Source organism: Physeter macrocephalus, chromosome 4 (assembly GCF_002837175.3).
Source record: "Physeter macrocephalus isolate SW-GA chromosome 4, ASM283717v5, whole genome shotgun sequence".
Classification (NCBI taxonomy): Eukaryota; Metazoa; Chordata; class Mammalia; order Artiodactyla; family Physeteridae; genus Physeter; species Physeter macrocephalus.
The window spans coordinates 123,976,975-124,004,623 of NC_041217.1; the positions used below are offsets into that span (position 1 = coordinate 123,976,975).

At 35.1% G+C, this 27,649-nt stretch overlaps 2 protein-coding genes and 1 long non-coding RNA gene across 14 annotated transcripts in view; 2 read left to right on the top strand and 1 right to left on the bottom strand.

Moving 5' to 3' along the window:
- Positions 1-2,723, top strand: part of LRRC40 (leucine rich repeat containing 40) — a 53,911-nt gene extending 51,188 nt beyond the window's left edge. Inside the window, exon 15 of one of the 2 annotated variants that reach the window (XM_007104397.4) lies at positions 794-2,721. In XM_007104397.4, coding sequence (XP_007104459.1) covers positions 794-899 — 106 coding nt within the window. In that variant the 3' untranslated portion in view covers positions 900-2,721. Of the gene's footprint in view, positions 1-793 lie in introns of both variants that reach the window. The other variant, XM_055084523.1, reaches the window with a different exon arrangement.
- A 1,407-nt stretch (positions 2,724-4,130) lies between these two features.
- The window catches only part of LRRC7 (leucine rich repeat containing 7), a 499,495-nt gene continuing 475,976 nt past the window's right edge, over positions 4,131-27,649 (bottom strand). For 9 of the 11 annotated variants that reach the window (XM_028489268.2, XM_028489261.2, XM_055084526.1 and 6 more), the window contains one exon: positions 22,200-22,815. In XM_028489268.2, the coding sequence (XP_028345069.2) occupies positions 22,708-22,815 (108 nt within the window). In that variant the 3' untranslated portion in view covers positions 22,200-22,707. Of the gene's footprint in view, positions 4,152-22,199; positions 22,816-27,649 lie in introns of those variants that run through there. The other 2 variants (XM_028489260.2, XM_028489263.2) reach the window with 2 other exon arrangements.
- The window catches only part of LOC129392086 (uncharacterized), a 55,616-nt gene continuing 46,350 nt past the window's right edge, over positions 18,384-27,649 (top strand). Inside the window, exons 1-2 of the long non-coding RNA XR_008617230.1 lie at positions 18,384-18,470; positions 20,038-20,089. This is a non-coding gene — a long non-coding RNA (uncharacterized lncRNA). The remainder of the gene's footprint in view (positions 18,471-20,037; positions 20,090-27,649) is intronic.

The window sequence follows — 27,649 nt, forward strand, 5'->3', positions numbered from 1 at the left end:
TAATTCCCAAGGCACAGGAATGTTTGAAGATATAATTTAGATCTACAGTATAATATGTTGTGAATCCTTTGACTTTTATTTACATAAACACTTAAGTTATTGAAAATTAATATAAAAGTCTCTCTTATAATTTAAGATATTTCATTAATTGAATAAAGAAACAAATCAACCAGCCCTTAGATCTTAAACTGAACCTCATTGCAGAACATTTAAAATAGATTTTATGTATGTGTCTGGTCAAGGGAAGCAGTATGAAGGCAGATGTGTTAATGTTCCCAGTGTGGAAAAGGATATATCGACTATGTTATAGTCTTTGGTATGAGAATTTGTCAGTTTGCTCGTTCTAACACTTGTATAAATATAATTCAACCATTTAGTATATGGTCATTATAGGATTGAGAAGGTGATGGGTAAAATGATGGTTTGTATCGCAGCTCTTCTGTTTAATAGCTGTGTGATCTTAGACAAGCCTTTCTTACCTTCCTGAACTTGTGTTTCTTTATCTATAAAATAGAAATATTAATGGTGCCTACATCACAGGGTTGTTAAGATAATTAAGAGAGTCAGTGAATGTAAGTTACTTAGAACAATACCTTTCACATAATAAGTATTCATTTAATGTTGTTTCAGTCATTATTGTAGTTACAATTCCAATTGTTTTAATGCTTAGATTTGAAAAGGGACAAATTTTTAAAAACACACAAATTTTACTTATAAAATAGCAAATGAAATTAGAAGAAAACCTTTCCTAATGGAAAATATTTTAAATTCTTAATTTCTCTCCTTTGTTTAGGACATTGCTACTAGATGGAAATCCATTCCGTGTTCCTAGAGCAGCCATATTAATGAAAGGAACAGCTGCTATTCTGGAATATTTGAGAGACCGAATTCCTACTTAGATTGGAGTTGTTACATAATCTTGGTCATGTTAATTCTTAGAGTTCTTAGATTGGTAACTAACATATTTCTAAGGTATCATGTACATTTATAATGGTGTAACTACGTATAGTGTTCATACATTTGCTCTGAATGTTTTGCATAAGATTTATCCTCACTTTCATTCTCTTATAACACAGCAAACAGTTTCTTCAGAAGTGAATTTTTATTTATCATAGTTTAATATTTTTATAATGACAAAGCATTGTTGCAGAGGTGGGTTTTTTTTTTTCCCATTTCTGTTTGTGTTACGTATATTATGACCAATTGACTTGAATATGACCATCCAATTTCTACCTTTTTATTGGATATAAAATTGAATTGAATTTTATTTAATACTGTTCTTTGGCATTTAAAAAAATAAGACTTTTCATTATCCATAATAGGACTTTTATGATGTGGTTGGTGTCAGTATAAGTTTCAAATTAATATTTACTGTCTTGTTTTGTTTATGTAGTTGAAATGTTTTTTCCTAGCCTTTTTTACATGTTTCATGAAATCATTTTGTCGGGGTTTCTAATGTCACAGAAGTGCTACATAAGATATAGTTATTGGTGGAGAAAATAGTAAAAGTGTTGTTATAATTGCTCTCACAATTCTGAATTTAAAACTTGACAGGGTTTTTTTTTTTTTTAAGATGTCTTAGTGTTAAGTTTCTATACGGTAATCTAGTACTTCTAGATTCAACAAATTTAAAGAAACTGGATCTGCACATTTTTTCCTCAGAGCGTGAGCATTTAAAAAATACCTTTTGTTCTTTGAAAAAAAAGTACTGAAATTTTATTAATTTTTATGGATAACAGCAACAGAAAATAATAGCATATACTACATAGAAATCTTGAAATGCATTTTGTTTATATACTTACTAAGCAGGTATTTGTATATATAATTACTCTGTTGATGTGTTCTAATCCATCCTTGTGCATTTTTTTTATTTCCACGGTCTTAATTTTTAAATTTGCTTGTAGTCATGTGGTAATTTGCTAAAAGGGAACTTGTTATATTTGATAAAAATCAAATATAAACATTTGTATTTATACCAAAAATATCAGAAGTAGGCTAGTCAGTCATTATAAAACATACTATGTGATTCTATTAAGTAACTAATCAATAGAATGTATATTAGTTTATATAAATAGATGGGTGGATAGGTACGTAGGTAGGTGGATGGATGGATAGATAGCTTTTGGATGATTGAGACATGCTCATATTATGAAAAAAAATCATTGCTAATAAAGATAAATACTACATGTTCATTAAAAAGTTACATTTTTCAAATATTGATTACAATGTTTATGTTTTTGGTTTAAAAGAAACATGCCCTTCTCATACAACAACTCTGTGGCTGCCTAAGAAATCTGCTTCGGTATTAAACAAAAGACATTTTACAATAAGGTGACATTTTATTATTTATACAATAAAGAGACTTTTATGTTATTCAAAACACTTTTTAAATACTGAAAAAGTTGAGTACACCAAAGCCGAAAAATGGCTCTGCTATACACTGCACAGCATTATTTTAGTCCCTGTATTTTGTATCTGTACAGAAAGCATCTTCAAAATGCATTCTTATCACATTGTACACCTTTACTGATTAGTGTCAATACGTAAAATAAAACTGGAGAATACAGCTTACATTTGCAAATTAACTGACAAAGTAATTTCACTGATTCAGTAAATTTAAAATATAGATTCATAGGACTTCTTTGCACATAAAATGAAGCAGCTTTCAAGGTTGTCATGGTCTCATACTGCAAAAAAACCGTTAACTACATTCACAATCTATGTTAATAAAGTAGTAAATATGTCTTCATTCAGTTTTTATTTACATCAATATGTAATTCAACTAAAAAGTACTGTTAATTGTGATACAGTAATTTCTTTTTTAACACATACAAAAATGACAATTTTTATATATAATTTGAGCTCAAAATCACGATTATCTCAAAATATTAATTACAATACAGCCATTTCAATTAAACATGTCATGATTTAACTTTTTATAAAATGGTAAAATTTGTTATTAAAGTAAGCAATTTGTTTTGAATTGGCTAGAGTTCACCCACGTAGAAAACCTTAAATGGTAAGAGGTGTTTCCAGCCCCCTCCCACCCGAATTTGTATACAGCCACCTAAGCTAGCAAAGAGACAGAAAAGGCCCCAATTTATAAAGATTAAGCCTCTTTTGCTATACCGCTGTGGCTTGTTGTTTCTTCCATAAAAGCTTTACAAGGGTAGTGTCAATAAACTATGCAGTGAAATGCATGCATTAATATACAGTATGTCTGTAAAATGTTAGTGTTCACTCTAGTGCACATTAAAATGTTCACAAAGACTGCAAAAGAAGTCATAAATAAAGAAGCACTTACAAAGATCTACCAATTATAAATTGTAAACTTGAAAATTACTTGGTAATATAATGGAATTTCTTTAAAAACAGATCCCAATTCAAGTTCTTTCTCTGGCTAAAGGAGCTCTAGTTACTTGGCCTTAAGATGTCACTGTTTAGCTGCACATATGGTAGAGAAGTCAGATGTCATAAAAGAATATGAGTCTAGAGACTGTCTTCATTTTACTGATATAGTGGCCCAATGTTGCATCACTGCTTAGGATTTTTTTAAAAACTTACAGAAGAGTGAAATATTTCACTAACTGAATTATATGACCTCAAATGAAAAATTTGTGTGTGTGTGCATGTATTTAGCATATGGAAAAATATTAATATAAATAGGTGGAATTAGAGCTTCATTATACAGTAATAAAAGGATTATGCCCCAAAATAACTGAGGTCAAAAGAAATCAATTATCAAATAGTTTAGGAATGAGAGAATTTTCATGGATACTTAAAAATCCTAAAAACATAGTATCTAGTTTCTTTTTAATTCTTAACAAACCAATTAAAATTTAATCACTATCTTTGTTTAGAATTGCTGTTGTTAATTTAATATTTCTTCTCTGAATAAAAAGAGGCCATAGTTCATATTTATGGTTTACTTATATACAGCTGGGTGGGGTCATGCCCTTGGCTGGTTATGAAGTGGGAAAAATGAAACTACGGTACCTGCAAACCTTACTTTTTGCAAGGTTGTTTTTGATGGTCTTTGAAATTTACAAACAGAATTCAGTAGATTTTCACTTCTGATTTTTCAACTAGGAAAATCCTCTTTCATATGAAGACAGTGTCATTGTCCTTAAGCTTCCTTTAGTCCCTTTACACTGAGTACAGAGAGAAACTTGATTGGCTCTTGACACAAAAATATCTGGTTTATCTCTCTATCAGTTATCTTTCTCGTGAATACTAAGGCTTGCATTTTTGAGGAGGAAAACGTAGTTGAGGATGTTAAAGGGAAATGCCTAAACACCATAAAGCAGTATTAAACATTTATTGCATTCCATTGACACTAGGTGTCATCAAAGCTAAAACCAAATTTTCTAGAGTAAAACTTAACATAAAACATTCCTTTCTGCCCTGAACAGATGCCTTTCCACATTCAAGACCAATAAGAGTCCTCTGAGTGGAAAGACTGCAAATATTGAAAATAACATTTATTTTAGCAGTACATTCTGAAAATAAATTACCATAGCAAATATGGGAACTGCTTTATGTTCTATCTGCCTGAGAGTTTCATCTTGGTTTTCCTGTGGACTATTCAAAAAATTACATAAGATCTCCTGACTAAATAAGGGAAGGGGATTAGGGAGAGAAAGATACAAAGAAATATAATGTGATTTTTTTTTCCCATTCATCAAATACTTTCACTAATCTAGCTATCATAAAGGTCAGTTGACCTGCATACCTGGACATTATTTAACCTCATTACTTTACATGTGCAAAACAAGTGTGTAAAGAAAAACACCTATGTATGTCTATACAGAGACATAAAACCTGAGTCACAATAAAAAGTTTTTAATATAAGAAAACTTTTCTTAATGTAGGAAAATAATTTCTAAAGGGCCAAAAATACCTTTATACAATATAATCTGCTAACTTTAAAACTCAGTGTGCATAAGCATCACATATTTTTTAAGACCCAACAAAAAAAGGAATCATTTACAGTTTTCTTAACTATAGCTTAGATACCTATATTTTAATTTCTAACATCTATTTTCATTCCCCTGAATTCATTAACTTTTCTAAAAGAAAAAAGTTAGAAGCACATTCAAATATGAGGACTGTTTAATTTCTGATGAACAGTTCCTGCTTTTTTCTAAATATTGAGGACATAGGAGATTTGGGGTTGCTAGGCATATAACTTAATGTCAAGCCACAAAGGAATTCTAAAATTCAAAAGAAAATATATAATAAACATTACTTGGAAAAATATTTTGTGGATAGAGTTGGGCCAAAGTCTGCATGAAGCAATTCTTATTTGCAGGCTCCCTTTCTGCAGATGATTCACTCTTAAAAACTCCTTTCCCTACACTCCCATTTCCTTAGCTTTCATTTTATTTCACTTCCTTAGATTTCCAGACTTGAACCCTGAATTGTGCCGACTGAAACTCCATGGTTCACATTCAGCCACAAGGTACAATGTCTTCTTCACTTAACTAAATCTTTATCTCTTTCTCTTCAGGAGCTCAGTTTTCTGGGATGACTCCCTGGCCCCCTCTCACGTACCCCTTTACTTATTAGGAAAAAAATCTGTTTAAGTGTCCCTACTGTCTTATCACTAGACACTGATTTAAGGATAATTCAAGACATACTTATCTCCTGGGCTGTACACATCTCAGATACATACTGAGAAAATTTTATAGAAAAATGAGGGCAAGTTGCTTCTCCATCTGCCCCCAGATGACATTGTCATTAATTATGCATTTATGTCAGGTAAGTCACTGACAGAACAGGAAGCCATCTGAACCAAAAGGTTCAATCCTTGCCTCTGTAGTTGGATATAGGGCCCTGGCCCTTTCAGTACTTGTATCGACAGGTGAAGGGATTCTGGACAGTGTCCTTGAATGCTGACTTTCCTCTCTGGGGTCAGCAGGCCTGGTTTGGGGAATAGGGTAAGAAGTGCATGTGGTAGCATAAGGGATTAGAGGCATTAACCTAGGGAACTGTACTCTTGCTGCCTTTTTATATGACACTTGCCTGAGGATCACTGGAAGGATTTTGTATTGTGCAGAAGGCTAAAAGCAGAGTCACACTTTCTCTGCCAACAGACTTGTTACCATGGGAACCAATGCAGAAAAACGAAAAAATGACAAGAAGCTGAGAATTAAATGTGGAGAAAATTGATAGTTGGTTTCAACATGGCAATTTGAGCACGTGAAATTTAAACAGGATGTTCCTTGTGTGGCCAGACCAGTGAAAATGGACAAAATGACGTGCTGGTCTCTGGTCCTGGAGGCTATCTGGGGAATGCAGGAAGAAAGCAGTAAGCGTGCTGTAGTTTGGATAATGGGGACTCTGTAAAATTCAGGTCCATCTCTGGTGATGTTGAGCTCTTCAGCCCAAATGTTAAATTAACCATATGATCAAAGGTGCCCTTCAAAAGGCATGTCCATGCTTAGCTTGATAAATGAAAGCAGCCTGCTGTAACAATTCTCACCTTTCCAAAGCCAACACACACTACCTGACAAGAGTATTGCATACCTAATATGTTATTGCTTGAAAATCTTCCCAAATATTAAAAAACAAAAACCAAAAAAACACAGCTTTCAAATCTGTGGTCCCTCTCCCCGCTCCCCCCAACAAGGCAGCTAATTAACCTAGAATTTAAATTAGTTTTATTTAGGAAACAATATTTAACTTTACCTGATACAAGTATTCCTGTGTACCCTCCTTTGTTATTCTGGATTTGATAATAAACTCGTTAAACCAGATGAGGATTCCAAGACAATTTGTAACAAGGACTTGTAGTTTCAGCCTAATCTGAGAAAGCAGACCTACATATTGCACTTTTGGAGGCTCCAGGGAGACACCTGTCCTGTCCTCTAGCTTCCCAAAAGGCTACTTTCTGAAATCCTATGATTAATGCCTCATTCCTGTGACCAGCCTTTGGCCCATATTTAAATGAATTCCCCTGAGGAGATGAGGGAAGGTCACACTATAGAGGACTTCTAGTAGTGAAACCGTTCACCTGATCCACCCTCCTAACAATTAAAAGCTAAAAACATCACCCAGGAAGTAGGAGACAAGCCATTATTGTATAGTTGTCTTTGGGGTATGTCTAACTTCAAATGGTCTGAATAAAATATGCTGTTTGTGTGGTTTAAAGTCCACTGGCCACAGATTTCACTAGAGATGCTTTTTTCTTTCTCACTAATGACTTGCTGTTCTAGTTGTTAGAATTCCTTACTGAATCCTTTGACAGTCTCAACAATGAGTTCTTGAAATGCCAGAAGCCCATTAAATTTCTGTTTTTCCAAGAGTGCATACAGAGTTCTGAAATGCAGTAAAACACCTTATTTTCTACTACTTGCGGAGTTTGGAGGCAAACTTGATAACAGAAATTTGAGTACAGTGTTCTTTCTTATGCTAAAATAACTTCTTATATCAATATTTCAGTGAGTATCAGAATTTGAGACATCTATGTTTCTGCGGGTAGGAAGCCTTAGAATAACCTGATGCAGGACTAATCTTTAAAGCTACATGAAGCACTAAGGACAGTTCAGCAGATCTCTTTCTGAGATAGGCAAATAAAATATAATAGGGTCTTCACAAGCAGTAATGCCTTTGAATTTGACATGATAAATAAGAGACTGCTTCTTTTAATTTCATTTATCTCTAAAATCAGGCAGCAGATGCTTGGAGGAAGACTAAATGGTCTGCCTTAAACTAAAGAATGATTATCTTTTTCTGTGATTTTTTTTTTTTAAACACATTCTCTCACTGGTAGATCATACTTTGGACAAACTTGAGCTCTCCACCAGGCCAGGAGGCCACCTGACACTAATATATTTAATAGTTCTACAACATCCCTTCATTCTTCAGACAAGAATTTGAAACAGTTATAACACATCTCATGATATATTGAGAATTTAAATTTGATTCCTTCATTTTTTTAAACAATTGATTTCCCTTCTCAATTCTTTTGAGGTTGTGTGATTCCCTGCTGTATCATGTACCATAAAGAGTTACAGACATAACTTTTACATAGTTTTCTCTAGTTTATCATACAGTTCAGCATATAGTTCACAAATAGCCAGTCTTGCCAATATTAGGACATTTATTGCTTTCGGCTACCACAAGTATTTGGAAATCAAAAAAGCTGAGTGGAATGATGATCTCTGCATGGAAGGCATATGATGAGTAAGTCTAGAGATCTAAAATGCATCATGACTATAGTTAACAATATTGTATTGAATACTGGAAATTTGTTAAAAGAGTAGATTTCAGATGCTCTCACCACACACAAAATGGTAACTATGTAAGGAGATGAGATGTTAAATAGATCGACTGTAGTTATCATTTCACTATGTATTTGTATATCAAATCATGTTGTACACTTAAATATATGTAATTTTTATTAAAAAACTTAAAAGGGGAAGGCATCACAGATAGCTGTCCTTTCTGGATTAAGGTGAGGTGTTGACTAAATAAACAGTTCAATTTAACAGAGCAAAAAAAAAAAAAATGGCCTCTCATACTGACCACTGACCATATGTATATATGTAGATACTGGGCTTTTTTCAATACCTTTCAAACTTGATCTTAAGAAATATGCCCAAAGTGATATCTGTAGGTCAGAATCCCTCTGATTAAGAATTTAAGAAGCATGATCTCATTTTCAAATTCAAGTGTGCTACACAGTCCACTGCAAATAGTTTTAATAAACTCCCATTTTCTAAGTTGCTGCACAAAAACACGAAATTGCTTCAAGGTTAAACCCACCGCTTCATCACCAAATGGCAGCTAATTTTCCAGACCATGGTTGAACTCATATACTTTTTGAAACCACCTTTATTATACAGTTGCTGTCACCTCTAGGCTAATCCTAACCTGAGTTTGACAATCCTTGATTTTAACCTCAAAGAGCAAACAAAAACTCAGGGGTTTTGTTGCATATAAAACCATATCTGCTTTTTCTCTTCAGAATCTCCTTCAGAATAGCTTGTGGGAATGTAGATGGCTTCCACTTAAGTGCTTAAGAGATGTTGCCAGGGCAGCTGCAATGGTCAGCACTTAGAGAAGGGTGCAGGGATTGGCCACATAGGTATTTCAGCTGTCCATCTAAATGGTATGTGTGAGAGTTGGTCTGTATCTGCATAGTTCTAGGCACTCTTTAGTTTTCTACTTTATAGAAAATTTTATCATAGGTACTGCTCAAGTTGCATTTTTTACTGAACTCTAATGGGTCCTGTTCTGTCTTAAACACAAAGAAAGCATCTTCCTAACATGGGGGTGTTTATTAATAGTCAAGAGTGTGATCTTTTCCTTATATATAGGTACATAAGTATTTAGAATATGCAAGTCCACTAAAAGTATGTACATTTTTTAAGGTGTTCAAAATACAAATTATTTTAAAGCAAAGATTTCAAGAGACGCTAAAGGTTAACTGTTCTATTCTCTCCTTTCCTGAGATTGATCTCTTTAAGTAGAACAGTAGGCCTTTGTTATCAGGCTTTGGTGCCCTCCCTCCAGGAAGGAGGAGATGCCCTTGATTTCTGACTTTGACTCCTAAGGGGCAGCCCCTAGGAAGGACAAAGACAAATGAAAGAGGAAAGCGAGAATTTAGCTAGCTTAATGACCATCCCTCCCAGTTGTGATTTGTTCTAGACCATACTGCAGAGATTTACATTCTCACTGTCACCTGAAACTTTGTCCTTTTTGGAAAAGAACATATATGAGGGATAGAAGCCTGCCTTCTTAAGGGAATAGAAAAAGATTCCTCATCCACATTGGAAAGACTTAATAAAGATGAAAAGAAGCATTTGCCATTTTATTACACTGAGACAGAAAGTGATAATACACTGTTCTCCCCTTATATTTTGTACCTACACAGTAGCATTTATTAGACTTTTTATGTGTCTGTCTCCCCATTAGATTGTGTTTCTTGAGGGGAGGGACCATGGCTTATTTATATTTATATTTCCCTCTGTCCTCAAAATCTTTTGCTCATTAAATATGTTTATTGAATGCACAGGAAGAAAAAGATAAATAGTTTTAATCACTGATAATTTTTCTTAAAGGATAAACACATAGATTGGCTACAGGACAAATCTTAGGATAGTTCAGAGGAAGACTTAGGAGAGAATTACTTAACCCCCTCTCCAAGCTATAGATCTATTCAAACTTACATACAGGTCTGGATGAATATTCTAAATATGAGTGTATATTGTTGTGGGAGTGTAGGTGAATGTGTCGGGCATATTTATGGAAAGTTTAAAAAGAAAAGACATAGTCCCTTACCCTTCAGTAGATTATGATGATCTAGGTCCCTAGGTCACCGGGATAGTAACTATCATTTTGGGGAAGTATGTGAAAACCTAAAAAAAATAGTACCCGATATTGTGTGTGTGTGTGTGTGTGTGTGTGTGTGACAGAGAGAGAGAGAGAGAGAGAGAGAGTCTTGAGTTTGAATTTTTCTGAGAAATGGTCACAAACAGATTTGTAACATTTGCTAGCAACATTCATGGGTTTATAAAGAACACAGAGTGATGGCCTGCTAGAGAATCTGTCTTGATCACAACTTAGCAATAAGTATTTTGCACATCAAGTGCAAAATACTTATTGCTAAGTTGAATGACACCACAAGTAAGGCTGAAAATTTATGTCCAAAGACTTGCTATAAAAGATGGATAATTTAAAACAAACAGAAGGACAGCAAGTAAAGTGTTACAAGTCAAGAACATAATGATAAAATAAAGGAAAAATCAAATTTGGAGATTGAGACTTGCCCACGACTTAACAACCTTTCCTTTTACAGGTGATTTCTGGCTTAATGAACATCAGTAGAAGTAAGTGGAGTCTTGAATATGTCCATCATTCACTTATTTTACAGGGAGGTGACACAATTGGATAATCAGCATTCTGTTGGGAGGGGGGAGGCATGCAAGGAGTGTTGCAAAGGGATGCAGGCATTTTAAGCAAAGGTTCCTCACAGCTTTCTTCTCTTCCCTCAGCTGCTTAGGGCTCCACACCCCAACCCAACCTTGGTGGTTTTCTCATTTGTTGTACCTAAAAACAGAGCTTCCCAACCTCTTTACGTCATGGCACAGATAGAAAACGATTGTGTTTGTTCTGAATAATGGGGTATAGGTGAGTAAAATAGATAAGGCTTCTCCAAGCCCCAAGTGAAAGCAATAAGTTACAAGTCCCTGCACTCTGAGGGGATCGATATCTCAGTACTTGTGGGAACTAAGCTGGCTGCTGAATGGAAAGCACTGACCTAGAAATTGCTCCCAGGAATACAAAATTAAGACTCTCCATACATGATAAAAAATAATACTTTAGGTACTAGTTAATGCCCAAAATCTAGAGATAGTATCACAAGCATTAATAAACAAAGAAACAAACAAAAAACCACTACTGGAGTACAGAAATAGCTTTCAAGTAACTCTTCTCTCATTCTCAGTACAAATTCTTCCTAATTTACCTTCTAATATTTAGTTCCAGATTCTACAACCAAACCTATCATGGAAAGCTTTGGGAAGTCTGAGAAGGGATGAAAAAGATGATGAAATAGAAAATAAGGCAAATAAAACAAGCCAAAGCTGTATTCAAAAGAATGAAACCATGGTGGACACCTTCTATATTTGCTATAAAATGTGTGGCCATGTTGTGTACAATTTAAATTGTTTAGGAAATATTTTTCTTTTCCGAAAAGAGAAGAAGCATACTTCGTAAGCAAACCCAAGATGGTGCACTAAAACTGGCACATTTGAGGTCATAGAGAAGTTATAAAGCACCAACCCCCAAAGAAGGTTGACTGAATTTGCCAAGAGCATACTGTATTAGTAGTGGGTGATCATGTGGCCAGAGGAAACTGTTTCCTTTGGAGGAAAACACCAGAGGATTTAAATAGTTTTACCTAGACTTCAGGAAAGAACAGTGTGTTTTCTTTCTACTTTTGCTTGGGTTTAAAAGAAGCAAAGATTAAACGATTGGCAGAGAAACACCATGAATTAGGCCTTTGGTGGAATTAGTAAAGGGGAGGCTCAAACAAGGATGATGGCTAAGCTCTGAGAGTGAGGGTGTAATTAGCTTAGAAGAGGTAAACAGAAAATTTTGGTTTTTTAAAACAATGCTCTAGCCAGGAGAGGCCCTGAAGTTCCAAATGCCTATGAACCAAAATAGCTTGAGGCCACAGGTCACCAGAGCTGCTCTGGGCTAGGTGCCAATACCCAGACATTTTGACTGAAAGAAGGGAGGTTGGGGGACATTGTAAACTACCCCTTGACTCTTGATTATCACTTTATGAGACATTGTTTGAAATACATTCTATATTCACTTTATAATAAAGTAAAATCTGATTTTAATATTAGGCTAATTATTTGTGCACATAGATAAAATGAAAAATTAGGAGTTTATGCTAGATAACTTGTTACTGCCAGATGTCAGCTAGAAATAAAGCTGTATACAGATATACACATATTCAGATGTGGACTAGTTTTAGAACTATATAGTCAAGGCTATATGCTAGGCACACTTAATTCCTGATGTTTAAGTTTTGGAGAGCTCATTTAAAAATATATATTTTAAATAATTTGTGGCAAATATCTTCCCACATATTTGGAATGAGCATATTTGAAGGAAACTCATTAAAATAATGGCAGATAAGGCACAAAACATTTGGAAAACTGAAGCTAATTAGAGAACGATTAAACTGGCAGATGTCATAATTAAACTGAAGAAGTGGAACATCAGAATTTTAAATCACACATTCACCTGAGGCTGAGAGAGAGAGAGCAGAGTCTCTTTCTCTCTGTGATTGGGTACTATGTGGTTGATACAACTGAGAGGTTTAGTCAAAAATTATAGAAACTGCTTAAACTCAAAGCTTTTAATTGTTTTTCTTGTATTGTTTAAATTTAGAGCATTATTTCAAACTAATTCTCTCAAAAGAGTATGGAAAGGGGTGTTACAAGTTTTATCAACAGTTTATTAATTTTTTTAAATGAACAGTTATATCAGTACAAGTATAAAAATGGACTGTCCAGAGCGTGTGGTCATCCAAGCTACAGACTTGCTGACTTAGATATAGAATATAGATATAAGGGCTCCATCTGGTGGCAGCTCTTCCAAACTGCAGACATGTTCCTAAAAAGTGTGGATCTGTCCTACTACGTACGAGGATACTATTGATATGCTAGACGGGAATCCAGTAATTTAAACAGAGGGTCTTATTGGGATGAAACATATGATTTGTTGCTTTATTAGGGTGGGTTACTGAGGGAAGCGGTATCCTCTTCTCTGGAGGTTTAATTCCCTGAAGGTCAATAGATGAACCAGATCCTCTCAAGGTCCTTTTCTGTCTTATGATAGAACAATAATTTTCCTCATTTTCTCGCAGAACTTTTACCTATGGCTATATTGTTTGATATTGGCCTTTATTTCAGAAAAGTCCTATGGTAATTTTTTTTTATGAGCTAAGTTTTAGTGATTTTTTTTCCCTTTACTGAGAAGTTACATGACTAAAAAAAAAATTACCCACTATATTACAAAAATATTTTCTGGCATAAATAACGATTAAATGAAAGATATTTCTAATATATGTCTCATTTTTCATTTTGAATTCTTTCTACTTCTGGAAGAGTATCAGGGAGGTCAGCTAACAAGAAGAGCTGAAAGATCACTCTTCCTGACAGGAGGGGAGGGAGAGGAAGGGAATTCTGGGGCCGGCTGAAGAAGGGGTGTGGTCACCGGGAGACCAGAGGGTGTGTCTGAATTTGGGTCTGATCTCTGCCTCCAGTTTCTTTCATTCCTCTCTACCAGCCTTTTGTCTCCATTCTTTTTCCTTTCTCATTCTTACCCCCTTAATGACTTAATAATTTCTCCCTTTTATCCAGCCTGTTCTTACTCTTCCTCACTTTTCTAAAATACTCTTACTGAAAATACTTAAAGAACTACTATTCTAAAATACTCTTACCCACTTACTACTCACTTGTTACTCTCTCAATTAATATTACCCTTTTCATTTTCACTTCATTTTTGTTCAAACAGAAATCGGCATTGTTTTCCTCATTTAAATATATAGACACTGGGCTATAAGACCAAGGTGTAGGCTTCTGGGCAGTTCGAGGCACCCCACTATCAAAGAAAATGATGGAAGTTTCCATCAAGATATACTTAATGGCTCCTAGATACAAAATTTCATGAAAAGAAGCCCTAATCAGCCTGGTAGCAAGTTCTCCTCATATAAAGAAATTAAAAGGCAGAGGCAGATGGAGTAATTAGTGTTTAGTATTATTAGTATAAACAAAACAGTAAATGAGAAATGGATTTAATGTTTGAGACGATTTCACTCAATTCTGTATTCAATTTTCTATGAAACCCAAATAGAAAAATATGGAAAATACTATTGAGAGAAAGCTAAGAAAGAAATGCTTTATTTCCAAGGAAAGCAAGATCCTATGAGGTAATAAAGAAACTCTGGTTAGGAGGTTACCAACCTAGTGTTCTCCTCCCTTAGACACTTTGTTTTTTTTTTTTCAGGGGCTGAATTATATTATTTTTGCCTCTAATGAAGGTGATGTATCTAATGAAGCCAATGCCAATGGCAGTATAAATAGTTTTCTTTCTACTTTGAGATCAATAGGCCAGATTTTGACCTCTATAAAAGTTTGGGAAGGGGCGTGCGGTTTTATCAACGTATTTTTTGTGATCTATGTAAATAGTTCATCATGTTAATTTTAAAGCTTTTGCAGTGGCCTGAGAATTCTGGCTGGAGTGTATGATATTTCACTTTAAGGATGAATATGGTGGAATCTGTCCATGAAATGATCCAAAATGCAGTGTGAAAATATTGTTATGCTGAACTATGGCCAAAGGCCTGTGGAGAGACTTTTCTTATTCTAGAACAGGCAGCATGAGGCAGTGGTTTCATTAAATTTTAGAGCTAAAATAGGATTGGGGATTCCCTCTTCCCAGCTACCTTTCCCTAGCCCCATCCCTATCACAACTTCCTTTACTATTGCCCACATCTCCAAATTTTAAAGATAGCCTTGGCAAAGTAATCTACCAAGTCACAGTGTACAGGTGGAAGAACCTTAAGGATGGACCTAAAACCAGATCTAACGATGTACTTTGTCTCCTTAGTTCACAGCGTTGCTTCACCTCTCCAGGCCTCGGGCCTCTGCTAAAATGAGGGAACTGGGCTTAATTATCTCTAAGCTGCCTGTAAGACCAAGACCATGGCACTGAAAGTTCAACCTTATGCACTTATTTCTCTGAGAGATTTCTGGCATCAATCTGCATGACTCCTTCAAAGAAAAGAAGACCCAAACAAATCAAAAGGATAGATATGATGTACTCCAATTCAGTGAACAAAAGCCATTTCTTAAACTTTTTGGACAGTGTTAGGGTCCTTAGAACACTTAAAATGGAAATTAAATACAACTGTTGAAACACAGCACAGTCACCTAAAAGGTCTTAGAAGAAATGCTGAGGAGGAGAGGAGGATTGGGTTAAAAGGGAGAATTGAAGAAAGAAAAATTAGGAATGAATTGAGAAAATGAAAGTTTCATTGTTTAAGTTTATTATGTAAATTGAACATCAGCTCCCTGTTAATTCAGTATTTATTAAATGTGTTTTTGTGCCAGGCCTATCATCCACTTAATCATGGTACAAATATTTATTGAGCATCTACTATGCTTCTGACACTATGACAGGCACTAAGGATACATACTAAAAAAAACCAGATGTGCCCTCTCAAAGATCTTCTGTCTAGAATGCCTCTTTTAAGTATTGTCTGATCCTCTCAAAGAACATATAGATGATAGGAGAGGAAAGAACAAATACATATCAAACTTCTATGACTGTTGACAGAATGTGGTAAGTACTGTAAAAGATACAAAAAATAATATGGTATTAATATGAGGGAGAGAAATTTCTTCCAATTAAGATTAGGGAAAGTTTCATGGTGGTAATGTTTGAGCTGGACCCTGAAGGCTGCATATAATTTTGATAATGTAGAAAGAGAATGGGGAGAGGAAGACATTCCAGTAGAGGGACCATTATGGGCAAAGGTTGAGATTAGAAAGTACTCAGTGAAAGGCAAGGATTTTTAGGTGTCTAAAACACTGAGTATATATAGATTGGGTGAAGAAAAACAAGCAATTCCTAGATTCAGATAATCAAACTTTCCTTGGAAGAATAAATAGATGTCTATGATATGTGAATATGTGTGATCCTACCTCATGCAAACAGTATTTTCATGGGCTGGGCTGAACAGCACACAGTGAAAATACTCTTCACCACACTGAAGGAACTGAAGTAAATAAACATGAAGTGCAGCCAGCTGAATGAATATTCAACTCATTGCATTTCTGAGGGGGTCACTCTAATATCGGACCCTATGGACTCACGTGCTTCCTGACAGTCTATAAGAGGCAGTGGTCATAGGAGGGACTCTTTGGGGACATTCAACATGGAAGAATCTCTTCAATCAAACATGCCAAGCCTTTTAAAATACTGACTTCTATCTCTTTCCTCCATCATGTCAGAGGCATATAGACACAGTGCTGAGCCAGGTTGAGGGACATCATTTTTTCTAATTGTCTCTCTCTTCTTTGGAGCGAACAAATTGGCAAAATTCTCTCACAGATTCGAAGAATTATAGCTGCTATTTATCTTGTCCAGTAAGCCATCCACTCTTGCCACTTCTAGCCTGTCAAATATTGTCCTAAGTCTTGGAAAACATTCATATGGCCTCCCAAAGGCCATAGGACCCAGTGGGGAGACCTATCTGTAGCTCCAAATGGAGAAATCATGCTCAAACACAAAAGAGATTTGACTAGATAAAGATGCTGCTTCCTTTTGCAATACATGGGCTGAGGGCAGGGACAAAGGGACTCACCATATGGCCTTGCACTCTCTTTGATTTGGAAGTTCTCTCATCTTTCCACTTGATTGTGAGATTCTGTGCAGAGGATACCATGTTACAGCCCTTGCAGTACCTGGTATGTAGTAGATGCTCAACGAATATTTATTAACATTGCATTTAATGTTTTTGTTATATTCTTCAATAAAATGTCCCCAAATGTTTTGAATTTATGAATGACATACCTTATGCATCTGAGATTCAGCTACAGTAACTGTTCTCCTATGGAGGAATTGTGGAGATTGGTGATGAAAATAAGTCTCTGTACTAAGATATTTTACTCTAGGTATAGAGATACTTGACTATTTGTAGGCTGCTTACTCATCATGTTATTTTAAAGCAGGGAAAAAACTGGCACAAATAATACAATTTGTGTGTTTGTGCAACAGTAATAGTTTTAAGAAAAAAATATTTGTATTTTCAAAAGTAGAGAAAGGTTGGATGATTCATTTAACTTATTTTCCCAACACCCTTTCCTACACACGTTGAAAATTATGCTAGCTTAAAGAATGAAACATTTTAAAAGCTCCGCACCCCCCACCCCCCACAAAAAAAGGGCGAGGCCTACAACCTCAAGAGTCACAGGATTTCAGTGCTTTCTGCATAAACACTGCTTGAGTTTCACAGTCTTCCACTCTGAGGTGTTGCTACTAACAAAAACAAAATTAGGCAAAAAAAGTGAGTTTTGCAGCCCAGTCTAATTTGGGGAGATATTTGTGTGGCTGCAGAGATACCCTTCTCATCTGTGCCTGCCTTACATCCAGGTCCACTTATCTTGTTCAGTGCTCAGTGGGTTGTTACAAAGCATGAGCTGATTGTTACACAGCAAAATCCAACAGGGGAAACACTACCAGATAAAGTAATGCTTATAAAGTTGGAGCCAGTAAATTATTTTCCTTCTCTGTTTTCCTCTCTTTACTTCCCATGGAACTGCTCTCAGGGAAGATTATGATAATCACATAGTTAAAAGCCCAAAGGCTTCAATATTCCTAGGTTTTCATTTACTCTTTTTAATCAAAACTTAGAGTGGACTTTTCCCCTCCATTTATCAGAAATCTCGGAATTCTCCAAAGTAAAAGTTGTACAATTTATACCCTCACAGGATAGTGTTTCCAAACCATTCTCTTGCAGACAGTGTCAAAGGTGAAGACGATTGCAACCTGTCCCCATAACAATCATCTGGGAGCCTCAGAGAGAGTCCTCAATACCATAAATTTCAACATTTTAAAAACAGAAGTGGAAACAGTTCTATTAAGGCATTGCCACCTTCACCTTTGCATACAAGCTTTGTTTGATGTTGTCAGACACATAAGTGCTTTCACCTTTGAGCCTTTGTTAATGCTACTATTCCAAGTTCCTTGATCACCCAAGAAAGTTCCTCCCAAACTGGGAGCTGGAACCATCAGCTGATACTCAGGGGTCTCCAAACAGAACTCTAAGGGGGCCTCTTATTCTTGTGTCAGCAGGATAGAAGCAGCCATTTACTGCCTTTGGAACATCATGGGGAGTTGAAGGAATGGATGTACAGCAGCAACAGCAGTGAGGAAGAGAGGTCAGTTTTGCATACTAGAAACAAAAATGCCCTCCAGAACGCTCAGAATATAACTAGAAAATTTGATTGTATCTGCCTTAGTTTTATACAGTGGGGTGTTTCAAAAAATATTCTCTGAATAGTTTAGATCAAATGAAGCTGAAAGATTGCATAGGAGAGCTGATACACAGGATCTCCTATAATATTGCCCTACGTGCTTTCTTTGGTGCACATTTATTTTTCCACAGCCCACATTCTATTTTCTTACTATAATGTATACTTGGGGGATGGTTTTGCTGAGCAATGGGGAAATACTCTGGGCCAAGGCATGATGCTTTTCTTAATGGAAGGTGTATTTGTATTGCTAAGGAAAAAAGTTCATGCAAGTGATCTTGAATCTGAAGATTTCCCCCCAATTCCCAGATGATCAGGTAACTACAACCATAAGAGAGGGTACATCACCAACCCAGTGTCTGAACATTTTATTAAGCCTCAGAATTATTTAGCATTTCTGTAAGAGGAACTTTACTAGACACTCAGCCCTACTTTTCCTGATACTACATGAAGGACTGACTCATCTTCTTAACTTATTAGATTTCATTATTTGCATAACTTTTTACTGACCCAGTGTTTCAATAAACCTGCTGTTTGGTCAGTATATCAGGAATCAGTTGAATATGTTGTCTGATTGAATTTACCAAAGATTTAGAGTGGTGGTCTTATGCCAACACGGCTTTTTATCTGGTTATGTTGTATTGCCCTTTGATAAGAGGGTATTCGTCAGAATACACCTTCTTGATCTGTGTGCCAGTGAGGGGCAGAAATTTACTGAGGACAGCATTAAAAGCCAATGGAAAGACAAGTTGGCAAACACACTATATTTTCCAAAGCTTTAAATTGTGGTGGAGATATTAAATCAATTTTATGATTAAAAGTAAAATGTTTTTCTGGCTTCATCAATTATTTTGGCAAATTCAGATACTTTTCACCTAGTATTTGAATACATAAAACTAATTTCTTCAAAGCCTTCTTCCCTTTGAATATTCCCTCTCTTTAGCTCTCCCAGTAAAAGGTATTTCAGTCCTGCTTTTAAAAAGTAATTATATTAGTGATATATGTGTAATCATCTTTAAGATTAAGAACTAATTAATGCTGATTTGTCACCCTCTCTTTAAAACTGCTTTCCATCCCCAAAACACAATCCAACATAAGGCCCCAAAACAACCAGGGCTGTTTGACATCTATGTAATGACAATTCTTATTAACTGGAACACATATATTTTATAGATTTCAATGAACAATAAATTAGCATGATATACATATTTGTATATTATATTGACTTTCAATATTCCTTGTCAAAAGTACCCTTTTATTTTGAAATTGTTATGTTTGTTTAGGTAGCTTGTGTTGTCTGGCAGGCTGGAATTATCATAATAGAGCTTTTGTGACAATGTATGATAAGCCATGTAAATAGTTTTAAAAACTGTCCACTAATGCCTATTTGGCTTGCAAAATCTGCAGCAATTCTACTAATACTTTTTAGTGCTTATTCTTTCCCCCTCTGATTTTTCTCATCCCCCTCTGTTAGGCACAGGACAGCTTCCTCAGCAGAAAGATTCCAATAAAAATCAAAGACCAAGGTGAGTCTATTGGAGTCATCATGAATTCCACTCCTTTTTTGTGGTTGTTGGTTTTTCTTTTTTTTAAAGGCACACCCTTAACTTTTGTTTGTTTGTTTTTGTTAACATAAACCAGATTCTAATTTCAGAGAGTAAAGCCAATTATCCAAAAAAGGCAATACTCAGAAATTAGTGTATTATTGGTTTTGGTCACCCATGGAATCAGACATTTTTCCCTTGTAAGTGATCAGTGATTTTTTTCAGTCCACCTAAAAAAAAAACCTCTTTTCAACATTACCTGCCTTTTTTCAGTATGCAGCATGGCAGTACAATTGACAATGAGGTGCTTTGGCACATCAGATTTCTTTTCCAGTTGGTCAGGGATCCCTTTTCTCTTTTCCTCATTTCCTGAGAACAGGAAGGATTAAAGCATGGCCCAAGACAATGTTGTCACATCAAGAGTGGTAGAGGTGTTTACTAGGATTATGATCCTCTCAGCTTGGCCTCAGAAGCATCTCCTGAAGCCCTGGGTTTGATGTGGAAACCTGACATAAGAAAAAAGACTTGGGAGGTCCTTTATCTGGCTCTTCTCCCACCTCTCCCATAAAGGATTAAACAAAACTAATGGAATGATTGGAGGTGCTTCATTGCCACTGAACTACTCCCATGGGGTCTGTTTTTCCTTTAAGTGATCTTGCAAGGCCAGTGAGGGCCTCTATCTTGATTAATGATGATCATCCTATAACAGTGGCTGGATATGGTGGTTTGGTGTGAGGTTTTGACAAAGAAAAAATTAGGCTCTGAAAGACATTTCTCATCAGAAACTGTCAATATATTAAAATGCATTTAAAAGTTACTTCTGGGAAGCATATTAAAGAGGCCAATCATTTAATCATTTGCTAAATGTCAAAGCCTACAAAATCATAGTATAATGTCACTCTGACATAAAGCAACATCAAAATTAGTGCCTCATCTATAAAGTGAAGTATCATTTGCCTTCAAGTGACAAATTCTATTGCCAAAAAAATACCACTGTACTTCTAATAAGTGACACTCATTTTAATAGACCCTACAAAAATACAATATTTTCAATGTCCCCATAAAACAGTTAACTTACAAATATTACTCTCAGAGCTTTGGTGACATCAATATGTGACACTATTGTGAAAATCCTAACAAAATACTTGGAACACTAGCATGTAAAGTAAATCCATTATATATATTTTAAAAAAAGAGAGCTATGTGAACGTATGAGAGAGAATGCATATAACCAATTCTGGGAAATTATTCTGGAATTTCAAATTAATATTTTAATCAAATTAATGACTAATATATAAAAGAAATATTTTTAAAGGATTATAAAATGAATTTTGATCATATATAGAGGAAAACATTTCCAATGTAAATATAACTAATTATGCTAATCTTTGTTTTCAGTGAGACAATTTAGAATTGTATATACTTTGAAACTTTGGGGGGAAAAAAGGTATTTTCTCTATTTCTGCCCTCAAAAGCAGGCACAGAAATTAATAATACAGGTAGACCATGGCTCTGAGAAATTATATTTGAAGTTTCATATTTAATTACCAAAGTTTTTTATCACCCACCATAACTTTCTAACAATAGTCTTTCTTAAAGATAAATTTTATCAATACCCCAAACTCATTTTAAATGATTTAAAAGTAGCAAATTGGATAAAGCAACACACAAATAAATTCCACATTTACAAGTAAAGAAATCACAGGGGCTACAGTTTATAATCAACATAAACTTGAAAGAAATAAAGCAACACCTTTCCTGCCACCCATCATTCACTGCTTACATTTGGGGTGAAAAAGATTTATCTACAATGACCTTTAGTCTGTTTCTTAACTCTGCATGTTTTGTAATTAGCTAAAGGCATTGAACAAATTAGTTTGTCCTATTTTTATTCAGGTCCCAGAGATAAATGGCTAATTTATGAAATATTTCACTCTGTGTTATGAGAATTTAGCAAATGAATATGGAACCAAATATAAACACTTTATACCATATGTACAGTTGCTTTCATAAGGCATTATCTTGTAATTTTTATTGAAAAAGATTCAATATAGTAAAGTCTTATTTTAAGATATATTTTCTTTCTCAATCCGAGATGTTTAGTTTATGAAAATATTGTTTTTTCTCTATATTCTTTTTGTATATATGCCAACATGTACCTTGTGCTAGAAATATTTTATGGGAATTATAATTCTTTATATTTGTATTTTCTATATAAAGGCATATACAACTTTGAGGCAGTGTTTCTGATGGAGAGCAGAATTCGTAAAGAGCTTGTGTGTGCTTCCGTGCTCCGAAATTATATGAAATCCACTTCAAGAAGAAACTTATTTGATTAAAAAAAAAACAAAACAAAACCAAAACCAAAACTGCACCAATGCACAGCCAGAGGCTGACAGTTAAAATAATACATAACCACATGAACATCATATTTATATAGTTAACATTTTTAAGGATGACCAGTGCTAACATATAGTATTATACATTTGGCACTAATGTTTGCCATTGGTCCAGCAATTGGCAAAATTTGTTTCTATGTATAAATTTATTTTTGAACATTAGGTCTGGCTAGACGTATCTTCACTATTTATAAAAAATATTTAGACAGTAAGCTCACGTTGAATAACTAGGTCTACTGTGTTCTGGAAACTCTTCAGTAGTAATACAGCTTTTTCATGTTCCATATGTACAAAACTATGTCCATTTGCCTGTAAACACACAAATAAAACAGGGCAATCAATGTAAGATACTTGTTTAGCACATTATCATTGTTTCTAACAATAAAATTCAAGGGAGTATTGAGCAACCAAAAGTCATGTGTTTTTAAAATTCACAGCAGAATTGCAATTATGGGAACAACTAATTTCACCCAGCTTCAACTCAATTAATTAATTCAACAAATATTTATCAAGTATCTAGTATATCCTACTTAGGATTGTCTTAGTATAGTCCTAGTCACTGTGCTAATCGTAGAGATATACTGGTCAGTAACAGACAGATACATTTGAAATATGATAGTTGTTTTGTTGTTCTGATTTGTTTGCAGGAACTTAGTTGAGATGGTTCAGAGGTGTTCATAGTACCACTGCCTTTTTGTTGCATAATCACTGATATAAACCCATCAACATGGTCAAATATTTCACTCATGCAAACCATATAGTATAGTTAAATCTTATTTTGATCCACTGAAAAGTTCTTAGTTTACACATTTTTATATTAAAAGATAATTTTTATTTCCCTCATTGTTGAATGCTAATATATTCATTATTTATACCTGTGGTTCTCAATCCCATCCAGAAATGAATTAATTTCTGTGTGATCTAGATTCATCTTGTTATTTTATAAATGAAAGAGCTACATCTCAGAGAGGCCAAGCAACATGACTAAGGTCACACAGCTAAGCTAGGGCTGAGTCATCTGATACCATAATATTCTTATTATTTCTCTCAGTACTTCACTGACATACATAATAACACTACAATTGTTTCTAGTGATTTGAACTGATATTTCATTGATCATGATAAAATAATCAACATTTTCCCTTTAAAATTGTTGCTATATCACCTCCTATCATAATTTTTTTCTTTACAGTGTTTGCAAAGCTGTAATTCTCATTCAGATTCCTAACAGGTTTAATTTAACTTATTCGAGTACTGGTAAAAATAACATTTAGTCCTAAATTTGGATCTACCAAAATGCTAAATCTCTCATTCGTATAGTTTTAACTCTGGCTTAATTGTGTTGTTGTAGTTACATGTGAACTATCTCAAAAGTAGAAAGACTAAGTCAGACTATCTGCTAGGGCAATGAGACTTGAGAGGAAATAAATTAAAAAGGAGAAAACTTTTAGGGTAGAATCAATAGATTTGGCATTTGATTGGACAAGGGTATAAACACAAACAAGAATCAAACTGTGATGCCATTAACAGAAAATGGAAACCTTGGAGGAGCAGCGGGCTTAGCTGGGAAGACAACGAAGTTTGTGGTACTGACGACACATGCAAGGAAAATGTTGCACATATATTTAGAAATAAGAGACTGGAGTTCAGGAAGGAGGTCAGGGTGGCAGCATTAGAAACAGAAGTTAGGCTTTACCGCACTCTGGTATTTACCACATGGAATGCTGAGAGAATTATCAGAGAATAAGTTTAAAAGGGAGCATTGTGAATGAAGGGAAATCTAACTAGGGGAGCAGGATGGAGCCATGGCTTTGGACGTGTAGAATAGAACTTAAAGACAGTGTTTGCCGTTGACCTGGGCATCTAGGTAAATTTGTGTGAAGTGAGGGAGGGAAAGGTGAAACAGGGCCCAATCCTTCCTGTTAAGAGGATGGCAGAAAGCAGACGCTAGCCTGATGGCTGAACTAAAGAACGAGGATACCAAAGCATTGAGGGGAGGGAACAGAAAAACTGGCAGGAGAACTGGAGAGGGTCATCCTGAAGGGGATCAAGGTAGAGGGCTCATAAAGGTAGCAGGAAATCCAAGAGAATCAGGTATTTCCTAGAGGCTTCAAGTAACCCTAGTTTTCTCAGGCACCGAGGAAAGAGCAGAGAAAGAGCATAGCTTGATTAATTCTGTCCTGGAATCTGGGTCTGTTTCCAAGAAACAAGGCTTCAATATGTTCAGACCCACAGTCCAGGCTCTGATTCAAGGCTAGGGAGACTCCTTGTATAAATTAGCTTTTAATATTGCTTTAAAGCATTGGCTTTTAGTTTTCATGCTTTGTAAGTACAAATGATAGTTATATAGCTGGAAACACAAAGAGTTGATTTCCCAGAAGGAAATAAGCAGGTTGATAAATTAGACCACTGTGTCAAATAAACATTAGGACTCTACCTGTAATTCTAGTCCCCAGAAATGTTTTGGCTCTAAGCCAGAACTTGGGTGAATCTCAAGAGGCTTATATAAAAGACCACACTAGGGACTGCCTGGGAATGGCTTCAAATTACTGAAAGGATTCTGAAAGATCAGAAAGCAAATTATTTTAGAAAGTTTATTAAAGATTAAATGAGTTAATATATGTTAACTGTTTAGGACAAGGCCTGGCACACTGTAAACGATCAATAAATGTTAGCTCCTACTATTAATATTACTTTACTGTTACTTTCTTGAATTTAAGAAATACAATTTTCATTAAGCCATAAGAGTAGAAGGATGAAATGTCAGAGGAAGGAACTGTTTAGTTAACCTTAACTTTTTTTGAAAAGATGAAAACGTGAGGATCAGAGAGTTACACGAAATATCCAAGCTCACACAGCTAGTGGCTAGATGGGAATTTATGTCACAACTCTCTGTATCTTGACACAATTTGTTTCATTAGTGTTGTGAGGTTGAAACAAATGTTTTAGGTTCATTAAATGAATTCACTTGTTAAGATTAATTGCCCTATTTCTTGATATGGAACATTATGGTAGGCCTGATACCAGGGGAGGTAATGACAGAGGGGTTTGAATGGAAGGAGAAGATAGAATCTCAGTTCTAGAGAACTTTCTTTTATATTCTTAGGACAGAAGAGCCAAGAGAATTTATATTTTATTTGTTCAAATGAATATGGCTATCTGGCTTACATCTTAGATGGTTCTGACAGGGAATCAGACAATTATGTTACTACATGTGTGCAGGGCTTTTCCAATGAACATGAAGTTCAGAAAAATCACAATATTTCAACTAGAAAGGCTTCATGGTTGTTTCATGTGTGTGAATAGAAGAGCTTAGGAAATAAAGGAGGATACTATTTAATATTAATTGCAGAGTATAAATCTGATGAAGCTTTGAAACGTAAATGCATATAATCTACATTTATGCATTTGACATTTTGAATATGTATATAATATAAATACAAAAGATGATTTGAAGAACAAATGTTTAATAAAGTTTTAAAATATGTTGCCACATTTGGCTCCATATGTTTTATATAAACACACAGACTATCGTGGATTATAGTAAAATGTGTGCAAGTTTGAGGAAATTGCAACTTAAGTGAATGGCTTAAGTCAAAATGAAGTTAATAAGAAAACAATCTATGAAAGAAAAAATATTCTAAAAATTTTATGCTTCAAGAATATATAATTAATGGATTTCTGGCTTTAGCTGATTTGAAGTATAAAGGATCATTTTACAATAGTTTTTATGTTTTTTCCAGAAGGTATCCTTCCTTGTTTTAATTCCACTTGACATCTGTGGCACAAAAGGTTTTTTAATTGCCCGTTTGCATGATTTAGACATGACAGGATGGAAGGTTAATGATGACAAGATGGAAGGTTAATGAAAATAACATTTGCAATTCTAACAAAAAGTAGAGCTTTGCGATTACAGCTCATCAATTTACTGTAAAACGTATTCGGTTTCTAGATTTCATCCTCTTATTCCTTCCTGAATTTATCTTGGATTTTCTTCTGCTAAATGTTTTGTTAAGTGGATAAATTATGGATGTTTATATCACAGAAATTCTCCAGAGGATGTTGTAATTCTCTTAGGAATTCTGTTGTATTCTTATTATTCAAAGCTCTAAATTTAAAAACTAGTTTCTGAGAAGGCTTGGCCACAGAATTGGTGGGATTATCCAATAAGAAGGACAGCATGATTCTTTTAAGAATCCGAAAGTGAAATGGGATTAGAGACTTGGTGTATGATTTTGAATTGATTTAAAATAACCCTCAAGGGACAAACATTTAAAGGGCCAGTATACATGTATTTTGTATGTTAGATATATATTAGTACATTAATATAGTGTCCTTTGAATGCCTATAGCTCTTGGGATGAGGGAAAATGAAAATATACAGCAACCATATTAGAGTTATCGGGCAAGCCTTCTTGTTGTCTAATCCTGACAGCCAGACATTATGAGACCAAACAGTGGGAATCTTAGGTAATTATAATTATGTTTCCCATTAACTACCTGGAATTATTTCCCATTGCAGAATTTTAATCTGATAGATTAGTCTCATTAAATATTAGGATATATTTAGGGTTGAGTATACTGTATAAGCAGAACTCCAGTAACTGTATGCCAAGTCATTTGAAAAATTTTCCTATCAAAAAATTTGAGCTACAGACCTTAAATTCTTAGAGAGTTCCAATGAAAAATTTACACTGTACTTTTTAAATGTGAGGAAGTTTGAAGTCTCAAGTGGCTTTTACTGTACTATTAAAAAACATACATGGCTGGGCTTCCCTAGTGGCGCAGTGGTTGAGAGTCCGCCTGCCGTTTCAGGGGACGCGGGTTCTTGCCCCGGTCCGGGAAGATCCCACATGCCGCGGAGCGGCTGGGCGCGTGAGCCATGGCCGCTGAGCCTGCGCGTCCGGAGCCTGTGCTCCGCAACGGGAGAGGCCACAGCAGTGAGAGGCCCGCGTACCGCAAAAAACAACAACAAAAAAAAAAACAAAAAAACTACAATGAGATATCATCTCACACTGGTCAGAATGGCCATCATCAAAAAATCTACAAACAATAAATGCTGGAGAGGGTGTGGAGAAAAGGAAACCCTCTTGCACTGTTAGTGGGAATGTAAATTGATACAGCCACTATGGAGAACAGTATGG